The sequence below is a fragment of the Salmo salar genome, chromosome 01, assembly GCF_965601325.2.
Source record: "Salmo salar chromosome 01, fSalSal1, whole genome shotgun sequence".
Taxonomy (NCBI): Eukaryota; Metazoa; Chordata; class Actinopteri; order Salmoniformes; family Salmonidae; genus Salmo; species Salmo salar.
Genome location: NC_138291.1, coordinates 92,590,408 through 92,608,555, shown reverse-complemented (window position 1 = coordinate 92,608,555; position 18,148 = coordinate 92,590,408). Strand labels below are relative to the sequence as shown.

General features: G+C 49.4%; 1 protein-coding gene across 1 annotated transcript in view; it reads left to right on the top strand.

Annotated features, from left to right (window-relative positions):
- Window positions 1–5,111: 5,111 nt before the first annotated feature.
- LOC106610323 (pseudokinase FAM20A) overlaps window positions 5,112–18,148 on the top strand; it is a 43,606-nt gene continuing 30,569 nt past the window's right edge. The window contains exons 1-3 of the mRNA XM_014209614.3: window positions 5,112–6,470; window positions 9,409–9,602; window positions 9,790–9,840. Coding sequence (XP_014065089.1) covers window positions 6,076–6,470; window positions 9,409–9,602; window positions 9,790–9,840 — 640 coding nt within the window. The 5' untranslated portion in view covers window positions 5,112–6,075. The remainder of the gene's footprint in view (window positions 6,471–9,408; window positions 9,603–9,789; window positions 9,841–18,148) is intronic.

Below are 18,148 nucleotides of genomic sequence, written 5' to 3'. Positions count from 1 at the left end.
TTAAACTTGGTTATGGCTTTCTGGGGAGAGAGGGAAAACAACATTGTTAGTAGGAACAGAGCAGTGTTTGGGATAAAACAAAAACAGTCACAGACAGGGTTATCTCACAGCAAGTAAACAACTCATGGTTCATAACACAGACATTAGATGATAATCTGAAGGAAGTATGGATTGAACTCGTATTATAATTTAAAAAAATGATTTCTCTCTATCACTGTTAGCCTACCAAGGTTTATTTCGGGGGGGACCTTCCAGAATGGGCCGACTTTGTCTTCGCTAAGTAAACACTGTGACAACGGCATTTTAAGGAACCACATACAAACGACAGTTTGATTCAATGGAAAGCTCAGTCATTTGTGAAAAAGTGTGGTCGTCGCCTATCTAAATAACATGTGTATTTTTACATCAAGCATTTATGTTTGTTAGAACAATAGCTAATCATATTTAACTTATTTTTGTGTCATTTAACCAATTTTTCACCTACTTGGCTTGGGGATTTGAACCAGCAACCTTTCGGTTACTGGCCCAATGTGTAAGGTTCTGTATTTATTTTCTTAGTCAACCTTGTGTTCTGTTTTTTTGTGTTCTTGAACGTAGCCCTGTCTTTCATTTTTGTTCATTGATTTCACCTGTGTTAGTTACTAACCTGGTCTCATCGGCTCCTTATTTAGTTCAGTTCATTCTGTTTGTGCCTTTGTGAGGTATTGTTCGTTTTGACTCTACAAAGCCTTTCCCTAGCTCATTTGTGAGAACCAGTTATAGCCTTCAGTCCTAGTTTTGATTCAACTGCCTGTTTGCCTACTACCTATGTATGACCATTGCCTGCCTGTGACCACGATTCCTGTCTTCTGCAAAGGCGAAATAAACACCTGCCGCGCTCTGCTTGTGAATCTACACCTTTTCTCCCTTCGCGTTCATTACACAACGCTCTTAACTGACATAGTTGTGGTATTCCTAGCTATTCTATGGCGTGTTCACTCACTGTTGAGTGTCTTCACACAGACGCACTTTAACAGATAAAATGTCAGGTTACGGACGCCTTTCGCTCATTTCCAACATCAATCAAGGAGTGTCTGGGTACATTTTTTTCTTCTTAGAAAGAGAGAGACAGGGGCAAATACAAATCTTAGAATCAACTATTCAAGACTACCAGATCCTACTGGATTCTCCAATTACATTGAATGAACCACAGCACAAAATACAAATCCTCCAACCTCAATGAAATTATAAAATATACAGACCACAAGTTCCAATTGGCTATACTTAAATTCTTTAACATCATCCTCAGCTCTGGCATCTTCCCCAATATTTGGAACCAAGGACTGATCACCCCAATCCACAAAAGTGGAGACAAATTTGACCCCAATAACTACAGTGGGATATGCGTCAACGGCAACGTTGGGAAAATCCTCTGCGTTATCATTAATAACAGCAGACTAGTTCATTTCCTCAGTGAAAACAATGTAATGAGCAAATGTCCAATTGGCTTTTTACCACAGGTAACTTCTCATGCTTTGTTGATTTCAAAAAAGCTTTTGACTAAATGCGGCATGAGGGTCTGCTATACAAATTGATGGAAACATACGACATTATAAAATCCTTTTACACAATTGGCCAAAAACACATTTCTTTCCACAGGGCCGTGGGGTGAGACAGGGATGCAGCTTAAGCCCCACTCTCTTCAACATATATATAAACGAATTGGCGAGGGCACTGGAACAGTCTGCAGCACCCGGCCTCACCCTACTAGAATCTGAAGTCAAATGTCTACTGTTTGCTGATGATCTGGTGCTTCTGTCACCAACCAAGGAGGGCCTACAGCAGCATCTAGATATTCTGCACAGATTCTATCAGACCTGGGCCCTGACAGTAAATCTCAGGAAGACAAAAAATAATGGTGTTCCAAAAAAGGTCCAGTTGCCAGGACCACAAATACAAACTGCATCTAGACATCATTGCCCTAGAGCACACAAAAAACTATAGATACCTCGGCCTAAACATCAGCGCCACAGGTAACTTCCACAAAGCTGTGAACGAGCTGAGAGACAAGGCATGGAGGGCCTTCTATGCCATCAAAAGGAACATAAAATTCAACATACCAATTAGGATCTGGCAAAAAAATACTTGAATCAGTTACAGAACCCATTACCCATAATGGTTGTGCGCTCTGGGGTCCGCTCACCAACCAAGAATTCACAAAATAGGACAAACACCAAACATGCAGAATTCTGCCAAAAAATCCTCACTGTACAACGTGAAACACCAAATAATGCATGCAAAATCCAGAAAAGACCCATTCAATTCTACAACCACCTAAAAGGAAGTGATTCCCAAACCTTCCATAACAAAGCCATCACCAACAGAGAGATTAACCTGGAGACGAGTCCCCTAAGCAAGCTGGTCCTGGGGCTCTGTTCATATACACAAACACACCACAAAGAGCCCCAGGACAGCAACACAATTAGACCCAACCAAATCACAAGAAAACTAAAAAAGAATTATTTGTCACATTGGAAAGAATTAACAAAAAAACATAGCAAACTAGAATGCTATTTGGCCCTAAACAGATAGTACACAGTTGCAGAATACCTGACCACTGTGACTGACCCAAACTTAATGAAAACTTTGACTATTTACAGACTCAGTGAGCATAGCCTTGCTATTGAGAAAGGCCGCCGAAGGCAGACCTGGCTCTCAAGAGAAGACAGGCTATGTGCACACTGCCGACAAAAAGAGGTGGAAACTGAGCTGCACTTCCTAACCTCCTGCCAAATGTATGACAATATTAGAGACACAAATTTCCTTCAGATTGCACAGATCCACAAAGAATTTGAAAACAAACCCAATGATGATAAACTCCCATATCTACTGGGTGGAATACCAGTGTGCCATCACAGCAGCAATATTTGTGACCTGTTGCCACAAGAAAAGGGCAACCAGTGAAGAACAAACACCATTGTAAATACAACCTATATTTACGTGTATTTATTTTCCCTTTTGTACTTTAACTATTTGCACATCGTTACAACACTGTATATAGACATAATATGACATTTGAAATGTCTTTATTCTTTTGGAAATTTGTGAGTGTAATGTTCACTGCTAATTTTTGTTTATTATCTACTTCACTTGCTTTGGCAATGTTAACATATGTTTCCCATGCCAATAAAGCCCTTAAATTGATATTGATATTGGAGAGAGAGAGAGAAAGAGAGAAAACACTCCAGAGAATGAGTTGGAGACGTCATAGCGTAGCTTTGCCAGAGTTCCTCACACACACCCAAACACACGACTGATGTTTCTAAAATACCACGGTAACAACAGTCTGGGAAGTACCCTCTGAGTTTCTTGCTGCTCAAAGTATTAGAATAACAAATGCAGTCTACTGTGACTTTTAGTGGTGCCATTGAAGGACCTTCTCAGTGAAACAGTAGAAGAAAGGCAGAGTTGCTGTCTGTAGACACTGTCTGACTCTGTGCATGTGTTACTTGTTCTAGCTCTCTTTACCATTCCCTCCCTCCCTCCCTCCCTACCTCCCTCTCTCTCCCCCTCCCTCCCTCCCTCCCTACCTCCCTACCTCCCTCTCTCTCCCTCTCCCTCCCTCCCTCCCTCCCTCCCTCCCTCCCTCCCTCCCTCCCTCCCTCCCTCCCTCTCTCCCTCCCTCCCTCCCTCTCTCCCTCTCTCCCTCCCTCCCTCCCTCCCTCTCTCCCTCTGGCAAGTGTGACGGAGCAGGGGAGGTGTGTGTGTGCGTGTGCGTCTGTGTGTGCACGTGTGTGCATGTGTCTGCATGGGAAGTGGGACGGGAAGGAAAGTGCTGTTGGAACAGTGCCTTGGAGCTGAACAGAGCGGAGCGGAGACAAAAGTAAGGAGCAGTGTAGAGGAGAGGAAGATATAGAGTAAAGAGGAGATGAGAGAGTAAATCTGATTGAGGAACAGGTGAGAGATTGCAGGAGATGGGTGGAGAATAATAAAATGGAGGAGGTGGAAGGAAGTGGAAAGGGGGAGGAGGGGAGAAAGAAGTGGAGAGGAGAGAATGGAGGAGAGCAGAGAGGTGGAGAGGAGAGAGAATGCAGGAGAGAGGTGGAGAGGAGAGAGAGATTGGAGGAGAGGAGAGAGATGAGAGGAGAGAGATGGAGGAGAAGAAAGAAAAAGAGAGGGTGTTGAGAGGTTGTTGAGAGGATGTTTAGAGGTTTTTGAGAGGTTGTTGAGGGGGTGTAAAGAGGTTGTTGAGAGGTTGTTGAGGGGTTGTTGAGAGGATGTTGAGGGGGTGTTGAGAGTTTGTTGAAAGGATGTTTAGAGGTTGTTGAGGGGTTGTGAAGAGGTTGTTGAGGGGGTGTTGAGAGGTTGTCGAAGGGTGTTGAGGGGCTGTTGAGAGGGTGTTGAGGGGGTGTTGAGAGGGAGTTGGGGGGGTGTTGAGGGGGTGTTGAGAGATTGTTGAGGGGTTGTTGAGAGGTTGTTGAGGGGGTGTTGAGGGATGTTGAGAGGTTGTTGAGGGGGTGTTGAGAGGTTGTTGGGGGTGTTGAGGGGGTGTTGAGAGGTTGTTGGGGGGGTGTTGAGAGGTTGTTGAGGGGGTGTTGAGAGGTTGTTGGGGGGGTGTTGGGAGGGTGTTGAGAGGTTGTTGAGGGGGTGTTGAGGGATGTTGAGAGGTTGTTGAGGGGGTGTTGAGAGGTTGTTGGGGGTGTTGAGGGGGTGTTGGGGGTGTTGAGAGGGTGTTGAGGGGTATTGGGGGTGTTGAGGTGGTGTTGAGAGGGTGTTGAGAGGGTGTTGAGACAGTGTTGAGAGGGTGTTGAGGGGGTGTTGAAAGGTTGTTGGGGGGGTGTTGAGAGGTTGTTGGGGGATGTTGAGAGGTTGTTGGGGGATGTTGGGAGGGTGTTGGGGGGTGTTGAGGGGAGGTTGGGAGGGTGTTGAGGGGTGTTGAGAGGGTGTTGAGGGGGTGTTGAGACAGTGTTGAGAGGGTGTTGAGAGGGTATTGAGGGGGTGTTGAAAGGTTGTTGGGAGGTTGTTGAGGGGGTGTTGAGAGGGTGTTGAGGGGGTGTTGAGAGGGTGTTGAGGGGGTGTTGAAAGGTTGTTGGGGGGGTGTTGAGAGGTTGTTGGGGGATGTTGGGAGGTTGTTGAGGGGGTGTTGAGAGGGTGTTGAGGGGTGTTGAAGGGAGGTTGGGGGGTGTTGAGAGGTTGTTGAGGGAGTGTTGAGAGGGTGTTGGGGGGTGTTGAGGGGAGGTTGGGAAGGTGTTGAGGGGGTGTTAAGAGGTTGTTGAAAGGGTTTGTTTTCAGACCTGACACCCAACAGAGGAGAGGAGAACAGGAGACATGACCAGAAACAAGGCAATTACAATGAGAAGGATTACCTAGCACACACACACACCACACATACATCATACACACATACAAAGAGACCAACTCAGACACATGCACAAACACTTGTAAATCTGTTGACACAAACACACCAAACACAAACACACACTCAGATTTCTTTGCTCAGAGAACACCATTCGCCAGAGCCAGTTCAAGATAAAGAGGAATGTGTTCAGGAGGACGAAAGGCAGCCAGGATATTCACACACACACACTGGACTTAGACCTGCAACCTCCCACTTACAGCGTGCAACAAATACACACACACCATCAGAGCAAGACCAGGAAGACAGAAGCCAACTGAACTGCACTCTACATACTGCTTTGACAAGAGGTGGACACACACTCTCTTAACAAAGCCAAGTGGACCTCTGCTTGGAGCCACATTGCAACTTATCATTTGGCGTGAGCAACACACTGTCTCTCATCTGGTCTGAGCCAGAACAAGCACCTGGAACCTGGAACATTGACTGTGTCCAACACGTTTGGGGCTTTGACCGCCTTCATCCAGGAAGATTACATACAGATAGAGACCCGGATCTGACCTCTGTCTCTCCACTCCATCATTCTCTCTGGTCTCTCTCTGTCTCTCCCCTCCATCTCCCTCTCTCTCTGTCTCTCTGCTCCATCTCTCTCTCTGTCTCTCTGCTCCATCTCTCTCTCTGTCTCTCTGCTCCATCCATCTCTCTCTCTCTCTGTCTCCTCACCCTTCCATCCTCCCAGTATGATGATGAGGAGAGATCGTCTGCTCCTGGCTGTGACCCTCACAGCCATCTTCACCGCTGACCTCTACTTCGTCCTGCTCCCCAAGCTCCGCGACAGACAACCAGGACCCGGGAATGGAGGCTGCCTCTGTCCCCAATCCAGGGGGACTAACTTCACCCTTGCTGGGTACAATGGCCTCACCATCCCCTGGTTCTCCAACATCACCTCCATAGACCTCCAGGGTAAGGGGGTCGGAGCTACGGACAACCCCACAGATTGGGGCTCGAAGCTGGGGAGGCTGTTTGCTCACCCCCTGTATAACATTCAGACACCGGAGCTGGGGCTGGAAGAGAGGCTGATGCAGTCTGAAGAGCTAATGGAGTATTACAGGAGGAAGGTCTTGCGCTGGGAGAGGTGAGTACAGTACACAGAGACCAGAGTTTAGACCTTTGTCAATGTTTTATGGTTGTGATTGGGTTTTGGTGGGACTAGACATTTTCCCTACTGTGGCTTGGCTTGGCTGTGGTGGAGGGGTAGGGTCACTGACACGACGGCTGTGGGTCCCTGACACATGCAGAAACACACACACACACAGGCACTCAAGCACAGGCACGTCGACGACTCAACACTTTTTCTCTTCGGCAAGCAATTTTCCCATAAAGACTAATCCTATAAACTGTCTCTTAAGTCCATGTCATAAACAGCATTTAATGGAGGGCTGGTAGCAACACTCACATGGCATTGAGAGCCTATGTCTGGATCTCCCTGTGCTAGGTAAACAAGACTCTTAAACCCGATCAAACCCTTTAAACCTGTGAGAGCTGAACAGATTGTAGCTGCTCCTGTTTTACCCTGTCAATCACAGCCCAGGGCGTTCCCCTCAGAGAAATCCTGTTGGGCTCCAATGGTGGAAAAACACAAGAAATATGAAGAGAGAAGATTTCTCCCCCTTAGCTGTGTTTTAAATATGCACATAACAATGGTTATTCTAGGGCTTAGAGGGAATGTCTTGAAAAATCTTGCAGCAGCTTGTTAACAGAAGAGAAATGCACTTAGTGAGAGGATGGATGGTTTTTAGGTGGACTTCTGGAGACAGTTTGGACTGTTTCATCTGGAGGCTGAAAATAGGCAGTTATAGTATACTGTAGACCTTCCAGGTCAACCACTAAGGTATACTGTAGACCTTCCAGGTCAACCACTACGGTATACCGTAGACCTTCCAGGTCAACCACTACGGTATACCGTAGACCTTCCAGGTCAACCACTACGGTATACCGTAGACCTTCCAGGTCAACCACTACGGTATACCGTAGACCTTCCAGGTCAACCACTACGGTATACCGTAGACCTTCCAGGTCAACCACTACGGTATACCGTAGACCTTCCAGGTCAACCACTACGGTTTACCGTAGACCGTCCAGGTCAACCACTACGGTATACCGTAGACCTTCCAGGTCAACCACTACGGTATACTGTAGACCTTCCAGGTCAACCACTATGGTATACTGTAGACCTTCCAGGTCAACCACTACGGTTATGGTGCATGTGTGTGGCATACATTATCATGGTCTGAATCAAGAGCACTGAAAGAGGAGGGCGATGTGGTTTTGCAGCTAGCTGCTTGCTCCCTGGTCTCTGGTCTGTGGGTTTGTGGTCTTTGGTTGTGGTCTGTGGTCAGCCTTCCTGATTACACAGACATGTCACTGTGGGCCAGTTGGGTCAGGGATACTCAGAATGAATACACTTGCTTTGACGACCCCTCCAGTCATCTGACCACAACAGCTGAGGATCCTTAAACACAGTAAAACAACCAACCCTCCCACTCACCGCAGTCAAAACTGGCACAACGGTGCAACAATGCCACATTCCCCAGCCTCCTCAGTGGTCTGAATGTTTGCTTTGGATCAGGAGTGATTCCTGCCCATACTGTTTCTGTGGGGATATGTATACAGAAGTGTCAGGAGAGGAGGAGAGGAAGGAAGGGAGATTCCTAAGTGAGGGCGAACAGCTCGGAAGCTCCGAGAGGGAGTCAGAGAGTCCAAGAGGGAGGTGGTAACAGTGTGTAGGCTTTGCCACTACAAATGTTTTCCTCAGAGAATACTCTGCATTTGTCTTTGACTGTTCTCCCTCTGTCTGTTCTCCTCTCAGTCTGTTCTCCTGTCAGCCTGTTCTCCTCTCAGCCTGTTCTCCTCTCAGTCTGTTCTCCTCTCAGCCTGATCTCCTCTCAGCCTGATCTCCTCTCAGTCTGATCTCCTCTGTCTGTTCTCCTCTCAGTCTGTTCTCCTCTCAGCCTGTTCTCCTCTCAGCCTGTTCTCCTCTCAGTCTGTTCTCCTCTCAGCCTGATCTCCTCTCAGCCTGATCTCCTCTCAGTCTGTTCTCCTCTCAGTCTGTTCTCCTCTCAGTCTGTTCTCCTCTCAGTCTGTTCTCCTCTCAGTCTGTTCTCCTCTCAGTCTGATCTCCTCTCAGTCTGTTCTCCTCTCAGTCTGTTCTCCTCTCAGTCTGTTCTCCTCTCAGTCTGATCTCCTCTGTCTGATCTCCTCTCAGTCTGTTCTCCTCTCAGTCTGTTCTCCTCTCAGCCTGATCTCCTCTCAGTCTGTTCTCCTCTCAGTCTGTTCTCCTCTCAGCCTGATCTCCTCTCAGTCTGTTCTCCTCTCAGTCTGTTCTCCTCTCAGCCTGTTCTCCTCTCAGTCTGTTCTCCTCTCAGTCTGATCTCCTCTGTCTGTTCTCCTCTCAGTCTGATCTCCTCTCAGTCTGTTCTCCTCTCAGTCTGTTCTCCTCTCAGTCTGTTCTCCTCTCAGCCTGTTCTCCTCTCAGTCTGTTCTCCTCTCAGTCTGTTCTCCTCTCAGTCTGATCTCCTCTCAGTCTGTTCTCCTCTCAGCCTGATCTCCTCTCAGTCTGTTCTCCTCTCAGCCTGATCTCCTCTCAGTCTGTTCTCCTCTCAGTCTGATCTCCTCTCAGTCTGATCTCCTCTCAGTCTGTTCTCCTCTCAGTCTGATCTCCTCTCAGTCTGATCTCCTCTCAGTCTGTTCTCCTCTGTGGAAATATGCTAGTTTGGATGATTGTTGGTCCTGTGAAGCAACAGTTGCCCTGACCATGGGAGTTGGAGTTTTAAAGGCATTTTCAATAAAGTTTGATTTAATTTGATACTGTATGAGTTTCACAGTGTGTATCGTAGGTTTTCAAGGATAACTTGTTTGGCATACTCTAACCATGACCTCGTTTTGATCACCTCTCTTTCCCCCTCAGGCATACAATATGACGTTGTACAGCAAGGGCAAGGCTATGCATAAGCCTAACCCTAACCCCACTCCCACACTCTCCCTCTCTCTCTCCCCCCACCCCTTCCCCTCAGGCATATGAAGCTGTACAGTGAGGCTGCAGCGGCCCTCAACGTGACAATGCTGGAACACCAGGTGACCTTTGACCCTGAGGCCAGCTGGCTGAAGTTCCACCTGGGCATCAACCGCTATGCCCTGTACACCCGCGATGACCCCGCCATCACCCGCCTGCTACAAGACATGCAGGCCACCACTGTCATCAGCGCAGGTAGGACTTGTCTTATGAGAGTTATAACCATTCATATAAGTGGTATTCATATGAGCGTTATAACAATTCATATGAGCATTAAAGTCACTGTCAACAGTGCATGTAGGTGCTATAGGACCTTGTGCTTTAATAATTAACCATTTATATAATTGTTATAGGTATTCATTGCAGAAATGTCTTTATGCAGATTACACTCAAGATGAAAAGGCCCTCAAAGGAGCGTGTGACTGTACCCAGGGTAAGGTCCTGTCATGTCAACATATCTGCACTGTTCTGTGTCTGCATGATTTGTGTGTTTTGTGTTCTAACATACATTCCTTTTAAAATGTGTTCTATTATGCTTTGGCGTGTCAATGGTTGTTTTGAGGAGAACAGGGAGAGAAATGAGAGGAAAGAGAATCAGTTGACACAGTTCTCTTCATGACTGGTTCTTTTGTAGTTTTTTCTCCCTGTTATATCCTTCGGTGCTCAGTCGTGCTATCAGAGCCGAACACCCTGCTGCACCACTGACAAGACTTTGGTTTTCATCCAAGGCCCATAAAGTAGCATCTCCAGAACTTCATAAGTCACATCCCTGGAGGCAGAGAGCAGAGACAGACTCATTTAGGTCAAAGGCAGAGTGTTCTTTAAAAAACTTTATCTCAGAGAGTAGGAGTGGGGTGATGCCACAGCAGTCTACACACCAGAGATTGTGGTGATGCCACAGCAGTCTACACACCAGAGATTGGGGTGATGCCACAGCAGTCTACACACCAGAGATTGTGGTGATGCCACAGCAGTCTACACACCAGAGATTGGGGTGATGCCACAGCAGTCTACACACCAGAGATTGGGGTGATGCCACAGCAGTCTATACACCAGAGATTGGGGTGATGCCACAGCAGTCTACACACCAGAGATTAGGGTGATGCCACAGCAGTCTACACACCAGAGATTGGGGTGATGCCACAGCAATCTACACACCAGAGATTGGGGTGATGCCACAGCAGTCTACACACCAGAGATTGGGGTGATGCCACAGCAGTCTACACACCAGAGATTGGGGTGATGCCACAGCAGTCTACACACCAGAGATTGGGGTGATGCCACAGCAGTCTACACACCAGAGATTGGGGTGATGCCACAGCAGTCTACACACCAGAGATTGGGGTGATGCCACAGCAGTCTACACACCAGAGATTGGGGTGATGCCACAGCAGTCTACACACCAGAGATTGGGGTGATGCCACAGCAGTCTATACACCAGAGATTGGGGTGATGCCACAGCAGTCTATACACCAGAGATTGGGGTGATGCCACAGCAGTCTATACACCAGAGATTGGGGTGATGCCACAGCAGTCTACACACCAGAGATTGGGGTGATGCCACAGTTTACACACCAGAGATTGGGGTGATGCCACAGCAGTTTACACACCAGAGATTGGGGTGATGCCACAGCAGTCTACACACCAGAGATTGGGGTGATGCCACAGCAGTCTACACACCAGAGATTGGGGTGATGCCACAGCAGTCTACACACCAGAGATTGGGGTGATGCCACAGCAGTCTACACACCAGAGATTGGGGTGATGCCACAGCAGTCTACACACCAGAGATTGGGGTGATGCCACAGCAGTCTATACACCAGAGACTGGGGTGATGCCACAGCAGTCTATACACCAGAGATTGGGGTGATGCCACAGCAGTCTATACACCAGAGATTGGGGTGATGCCACAGCAGTCTACACACCAGAGATTGGGGTGATGCCACAGTTTACACACCAGAGATTGGGGTGATGCCACAGCAGTTTACACACCAGAGATTGGGGTGATGCCACAGCAGTCTACACACCAGAGATTGGGGTGATGCCACAGCAGTCTACACACCAGAGATTGGGGTGATGCCACAGTTTACACACCAGAGATTGGGGTGATGCCACAGCAGTTTACACACCAGAGATTGGGGTGATGCCACAGCAGTCTACACACCAGAGATTGGGGTGATGCCACAGTTTACACACCAGAGATTGGGGTGATGCCACAGCAGTTTACACACCAGAGATTGGGGTGTAAACAGCAACAACACACACACACTGGTGGCTCCAACCTCAGCAACAACACACACACACTGGTGGCTCCAACCTCAGCAACAACACACACACACTGGTGGCTCCAACCTCAGCAACAACACACACACACTGGTGGCTCCAACCTCAGCAACAACACACACACACACTGTTGGCTCCAACCTCAGCAACAACACACACACACACTGGTGGCTCCAACCTCAGCAACAACACACACACACTGGTGGCTCCAACCTCAGCAACAACACACACACACTGGTGGCTCCAACCTCAGCAACAACACACACACACTGGTGGCTCCAACCTCAGCAACAACATACACACACTGGTGGATCCAACCTCAGCAACAACACACACACACTGGTGGCTTCAACCTCAGCAACAACATACACAAATCCTCTATTCTTCCGTACTACTTTTATTCCTACATGGCTTTTTCAACCAATTCTTCTTAAACGGCTGAAAAGCAACAATGTGCCCATTGCTCTTCAAAGCTTGTTTGTGTCTGTTTGATTCCACTCCAGTTAAACACAGCAGAGAGAGATTGTAAACAATGAATAAGATACAACTTCAGAAGAATAAGCTGAATCAGTTGGAATCAGGAGGAGAAGAGTGTGTCTTTATGGATACTGGTTAGCCTTGCTCTCTGACACAGCATGCTAAGTACCCAGACATAAAGAAACCCGTCTGTAAGTAAGTCCTCCTTCTGGTCTTATCATTGGGACGATGTCCAGGCTGAAACAGATGTAGAGCAGAGAAAATAATATTGAACAGAGTCAACAGTAAACCACAAGGATTGGAACATCAAAATAAACTTGGGTCAGATTCCCAACCAACAATGTGTTTTTTGGATAGGTTTTTTAACGAGCTAAGGTTGGCCAAGACGGCATTCTGAGAGCAGCTGAGAGAGACACAGCAGCTGAGAGCAGCTAAGAGAGACAGCAGCTGAGAGCAGCTAAAAGAGACACAGCAGCTGAGAACAGCTGAGAGAGACACAGCAGTCTGAGAACAGCTGAGAGAAACACAGCAGTCTGAGAACAGCTGAGAGAGACACAGCAGTCTGAGAGCAGCCGAGAGAGACACAGCAGTCTGAGAACAGCTGAGAGACACACAGCAGTCTGAGAACAGCCGACAGAGACACAGCAGCTGAGAAAAGCCGAGAGAGACACAGCAGCATGAGATCAGCCGAGAGAGACACAGCAGCTGAGAACAGCTGAGAGAGACACAGCAGTCTGTGAACAGCCGAGAGAGACACAGCAGTCTGAGAGCAGCTGAGAGAGACACAGCAGCTGAGAGCAGCTGAGAGAAACACAGCAGTCTGTGAACAACCGAGAGAGACACAGCAGCTGAGAGCAGCCGAGAGAGACACAGCAGTCTGAGATCATTAGAGAGAGACACAGCAGCTGAGAACAGCTGAGAGAGACACAGCAGTCTGTGAACAGCCGAGAGAGACACAGCAGCTGAGAGCAGCTGAGAGAGACACAGCAGTCTGAGAACAGCCGACAGAGACACAGCAGCTGAGAACAGCCGAGAGAGACACAGCGGTCTGAGAACAGCCGAGAGAGATACAGCAGTCTGAGAACAGCTGAGAGAGACACAGCAGCTGAGAACAGCCGAGAGAGACACAGCAGTCTGAGAACAGCTGAGAGAGACACAGCAGTCTGAGAACAGCCGACAGAGACACAGCAGCTGAGAAAAGCCGAGAGAGACACAGCAGCATGAGAACAGCTAAGAGAAACACAGCAGTCAGGGAACAGTTGAGAGAGACACAGCAGTCTGAGAACAGCTGAGAGAGACACAGCAGCTGAGAACAGCTGAGAGAGACACAGCAGTCTGAGAACAGCTGAGAGAGACACAGCAGCTGAGAGCAGCTGAGAGAGACACAGCAGTCTGAGAACAGCTGAGAGAGACACAGCAGTCTGAGAACAGCTGAGAGAGACACAGCAGTCTGAGAACAGCTGAGAGAGACACAGCAGCTGAGAACAGCTGAGAGAGACACAACAGTCTGAGAACAGCTGAGAGACACAGCAGTCAGAGGGCAGCTGAGAGAAACACAGCAGCATGAGATCAGCCGAGAGAGACACAGCAGTCTGAGAACAGCTGAGAGAAACACAGCAGTCTGAGAACAGCTGAGAGAGACACAGCAGTCTGAGAGCAGCCGAGAGAGACACAGCAGTCTGAGAACAGCTGAGAGACACACAGCAGTCTGAGAACAGCCGACAGAGACACAGCAGCTGAGAAAAGCCGAGAGAGACACAGCAGCATGAGATCAGCCGAGAGAGACACAGCAGCTGAGAACAGCTGAGAGAGACACAGCAGTCTGTGAACAGCCGAGAGAGACACAGCAGTCTGAGAGCAGCTGAGAGAGACACAGCAGCTGAGAGCAGCTGAGAGAAACACAGCAGTCTGTGAACAACCGAGAGAGACACAGCAGCTGAGAGCAGCCGAGAGAGACACAGCAGTCTGAGAACAGCTGAGAGAGACACAGCAGTCTGAGAACAGCTGAGAGAGACACAGCAGTCTGAGAACAGCCGAGAGAGACACAGCAGTCTGAGAACAGCTGAGAGAGACACAGCAGTCTGAGAACAGCCGACAGAGACACAGCAGCTGAGAAAAGCAGAGAGACACAGCAGCATGAGATCAGCCGAGAGAGACACAGCAGTCTGAGAACAGCTGAGAGAGACACAGCAGTCTGAGAACAGCTGAGAGAGACACAGCAGTCTGAGAGCAGCTGAGAGAGACACAGCAGCTGAGAGCAGCCGAGAGAGACACAGCAGTCTGAGAACAGCTGAGAGAGACACAGCAGTCTGAGAACAGCTGAGAGAGACACAGCAGTCTGAGAACAGCGGAGAGAGACACAGCAGCTGAGAACAGCTGAGAGAGACACAGCAGTCTGAGAACAGCTGAGAGAGACACAGCAGCTGAGAAAAGCTGAGAGAGACACAGCAGCTGAGAGCAGCTGAGAGAGACAAGCAGCTGAGAGCAGCTGAGAGAGACACAGCAGCTGAGAGCAGCCGAGAGAGACACAGCAGTCTGAGAACAGCCGAGAGAGACACAGCAGCTGAGAGCAGCTGAGAGAGACACAGCAGTCTGAGAACAGCTGAGAGAGACACAGCAGTCTGAGAACAGCCGACAGAGACACAGCAGCTGAGAAAAGCCGAGAGAGACACAGCAGCATGAGAACAGCTAAGAGAAACACAGCAGTCAGGGAACAGTTGAGAGAGACACAGCAGTCTGAGAACAGCCTAGAGAGACACAGCAGTCTGAGAACAGCTAAGAGAGACACAGCAGTCAGGGAACAGTTGAGAGAGACACAGCAGCTGAGAACAGCTGAGAGAGACACAGCAATCTGAGAACAGCTGAGAGAGACACAGCAGTCTGAGAGCAGCTAAGAGACACAGCAGTCTGAGAACAGCTGAGAGAGACACAGCAGTCTGAGAACAGCTGAGAGAGACACAGCAGCTGAGAACAGCTGAGAGAGACATAACAGTCTGAGAACAGCTGAGAGACACAGCAGTCAGAGGGCAGCTGAGAGAAACACAGCAGCATGAGATCAGCCGAGAGAGACACAGCAGTCTGAGAACAGCTGAGAGAAACACAGCAGTCTGAGAACAGCTGAGAGAGACACAGCAGTCTGAGAGCAGCCGAGAGAGACACAGCAGCTGAGAACAGCCGAGAGAGACACAGCGGTCTGAGAACAGCCGAGAGAGATACAGCAGTCTGAGAACAGCTGAGAGAGACACAGCAGTCAGAGAACAGCTGAGAGAGACACAGCAGTCTGAGAACAGCTGAGAGAGACACAGCAGCTGAGAACAGCTGAGAGAGACACAGCAATCTGAGAACAGCTGAGAGAGACACAGCAGCCTGAGAGCAGCCGAGAGAGACACAGCAGTCTGAGAACAGCTGAGAGAGACACAGCAGCTGAGAACAGCTGAGAGAGACACAACAGTCTGAGAACAGCTGAGAGACACAGCAGTCAGAGGGCAGCTGAGAGAAACACAGCAGCATGAGATCAGCCAAGAGAGACACAGCAGTCTGAGAACAGCTGAGAGAAACACAGCAGTCTGAGAACAGCTGAGAGAGACACAGCAGTCTGAGAGCAGCCGAGAGAGACACAGCAGTCTGAGAACAGCTGAGAGACACACAGCAGTCTGAGAACAGCCGACAGAGACACAGCAGCTGAGAAAAGCCGAGAGAGACACAGCAGCATGAGATCAGCCGAGAGAGACACAGCAGCTGAGAACAGCTGAGAGAGACACAGCAGTCTGTGAACAGCCGAGAGAGACACAGCAGTCTGAGAGCAGCTGAGAGAGACACAGCAGCTGAGAGCAGCTGAGAGAAACACAGCAGTCTGTGAACAACCGAGAGAGACACAGCAGCTGAGAGCAGCCGAGAGAGACACAGCAGTCTGAGAACAGCTGAGAGAGACACAGCAATCTGAGAACAGCTGAGAGAGACACAGCAGTCTGAGATCATTAGAGAGAGACACAGCAGCTGAGAACAGCTGAGAGAGACACAGCAGTCTGTTAACAGCCGAGAGAGACACAGCAGCTGAGAGCAGCTGAGAGAGACACAGCAGTCTGAGAACAGCCGACAGAGACACAGCAGCTGAGAACAGCCGAGAGAGACACAGCGGTCTGAGAACAGCCGAGAGAGATACAGCAGTCTGAGAACAGCTGAGAGAGACACAGCAGCTGAGAACAGCCGAGAGAGACACAGCAGTCTGAGAACAGCTGAGAGAGACACAGCAGTCTGAGAACAGCCGACAGAGACACAGCAGCTGAGAAAAGCCGAGAGAGACACAGCAGCATGAGATCAGCCTAGAGAGACACAGCAGTCTGAGAACAGCTGAGAGAGACACAGCAGTCTGAGAACAGCTGAGAGAGACACAGCAGTCTGAGAGCAGCTGAGAGAGACACAGCAGCTGAGAGCAGCCGAGAGAGACACAGCAGTCTGAGAACAGCTGAGAGAGACACAGCAGTCTGAGAACAGCTGAGAGAGACACAGCAGTCTGAGAACAGCTGAGAGAGACACAGCAGTCTGAGAACAGCCGAGAGAGACACAGCAGCTGAGAGCAGCTGAGAGAGACACAGCAGTCTGAGAACAGCCGAGAGAGACACAGCAGCTGAGAACAGCCGAGAGAGACACAGCAGTCTGAGAACAGCCGAGAGAGATACAGCAGTCTGAGAACAGCTGAGAGAGACACAGCAGTCAGAGAACAGTTGAGAGAGACACAGCAGTCTGAGAACAGCCGAGAGAGACACAGCAGCTGAGAACAGCCGAGAGAGACACAGCAGTCATGAGATCAGCCGAGAGAGACACAGCAGCTGAGAGCAGCTGAGAGAGACACAGCAGTCTGTGAACAGCCGAGAGAGACACAGCAGTCTGAGAGCAGCTGAGAGAGACACAGCAGTCTGAGAACAGCTGAGAGACACAGCAGTCTGAGAACAGCCGAGAGAGACACAGCAGCATGAGATCAGCCGAGAGAGACACAGCAGTCTGAGAACAGCTGAGAGAGACACAGCAGTCTGAGAACAGCTGAGAGAGACACAGCAGTCTGAGAGCAGCCGAGAGAGACACAGCAGTCTGAGAACAGCTGAGAGACACACAGCAGTCTGAGAACAGCCGACAGAGACACAGCAGCTGAGAAAAGCCGAGAGAGACACAGCAGCATGAGATCAGCCGAGAGAGACACAGCAGCTGAGAACAGCTGAGAGAGACACAGCAGTCTGTGAACAGCCGAGAGAGACACAGCAGTCTGAGAGCAGCTGAGAGAGACACAGCAGCTGAGAGCAGCTGAGAGAAACACAGCAGTCTGTGAACAACCGAGAGAGACACAGCAGCTGAGAGCAGCCGAGAGAGACACAGCAGTCTGAGAACAGCTGAGAGAGACACAGCAATCTGAGAACAGCTGAGAGAGACACAGCAGTCTGAGATCATTCGAGAGAGACACAGCAGCTGAGAACAGCTGAGAGAGACACAGCAGTCTGTGAACAGCCGAGAGAGACAGAGCAGCTGAGAGCAGCCGAGAGAGACAAAGCAGTCTGAGAACAGCTGAGAGACACACAGCAGTCTGAGAACAGCCGACAGAGACACAGCAGCTGAGAAAAGCCAAGAGAGACACAGCAGCATGAGATCAGCCGAGAGAGACACAGCAGCTGAGAACAGCTGAGAGAGACACAGCAGTCTGTGAACAGCCGAGAGAGACACAGCAGTCTGAGAGCAGCTGAGAGAGACACAGCAGCTGAGAGCAGCCGAGAGAGACACAGCAGTCTGAGAACAGCTGAGAGAGACACAGCAGTCTGAGAACAGCTGAGAGAGACACAGCAGTCTGAGATCATTAGAGAGAGACACAGCAGCTGAGAACAGCTGAGAGAGACACAGCAGTCTGTTAACAGCCGAGAGAGACACAGCAGCTGAGAGCAGCTGAGAGAGACACAGCAGTCTGAGAACAGCTGAGAGAGACACAGCAGCTGAGA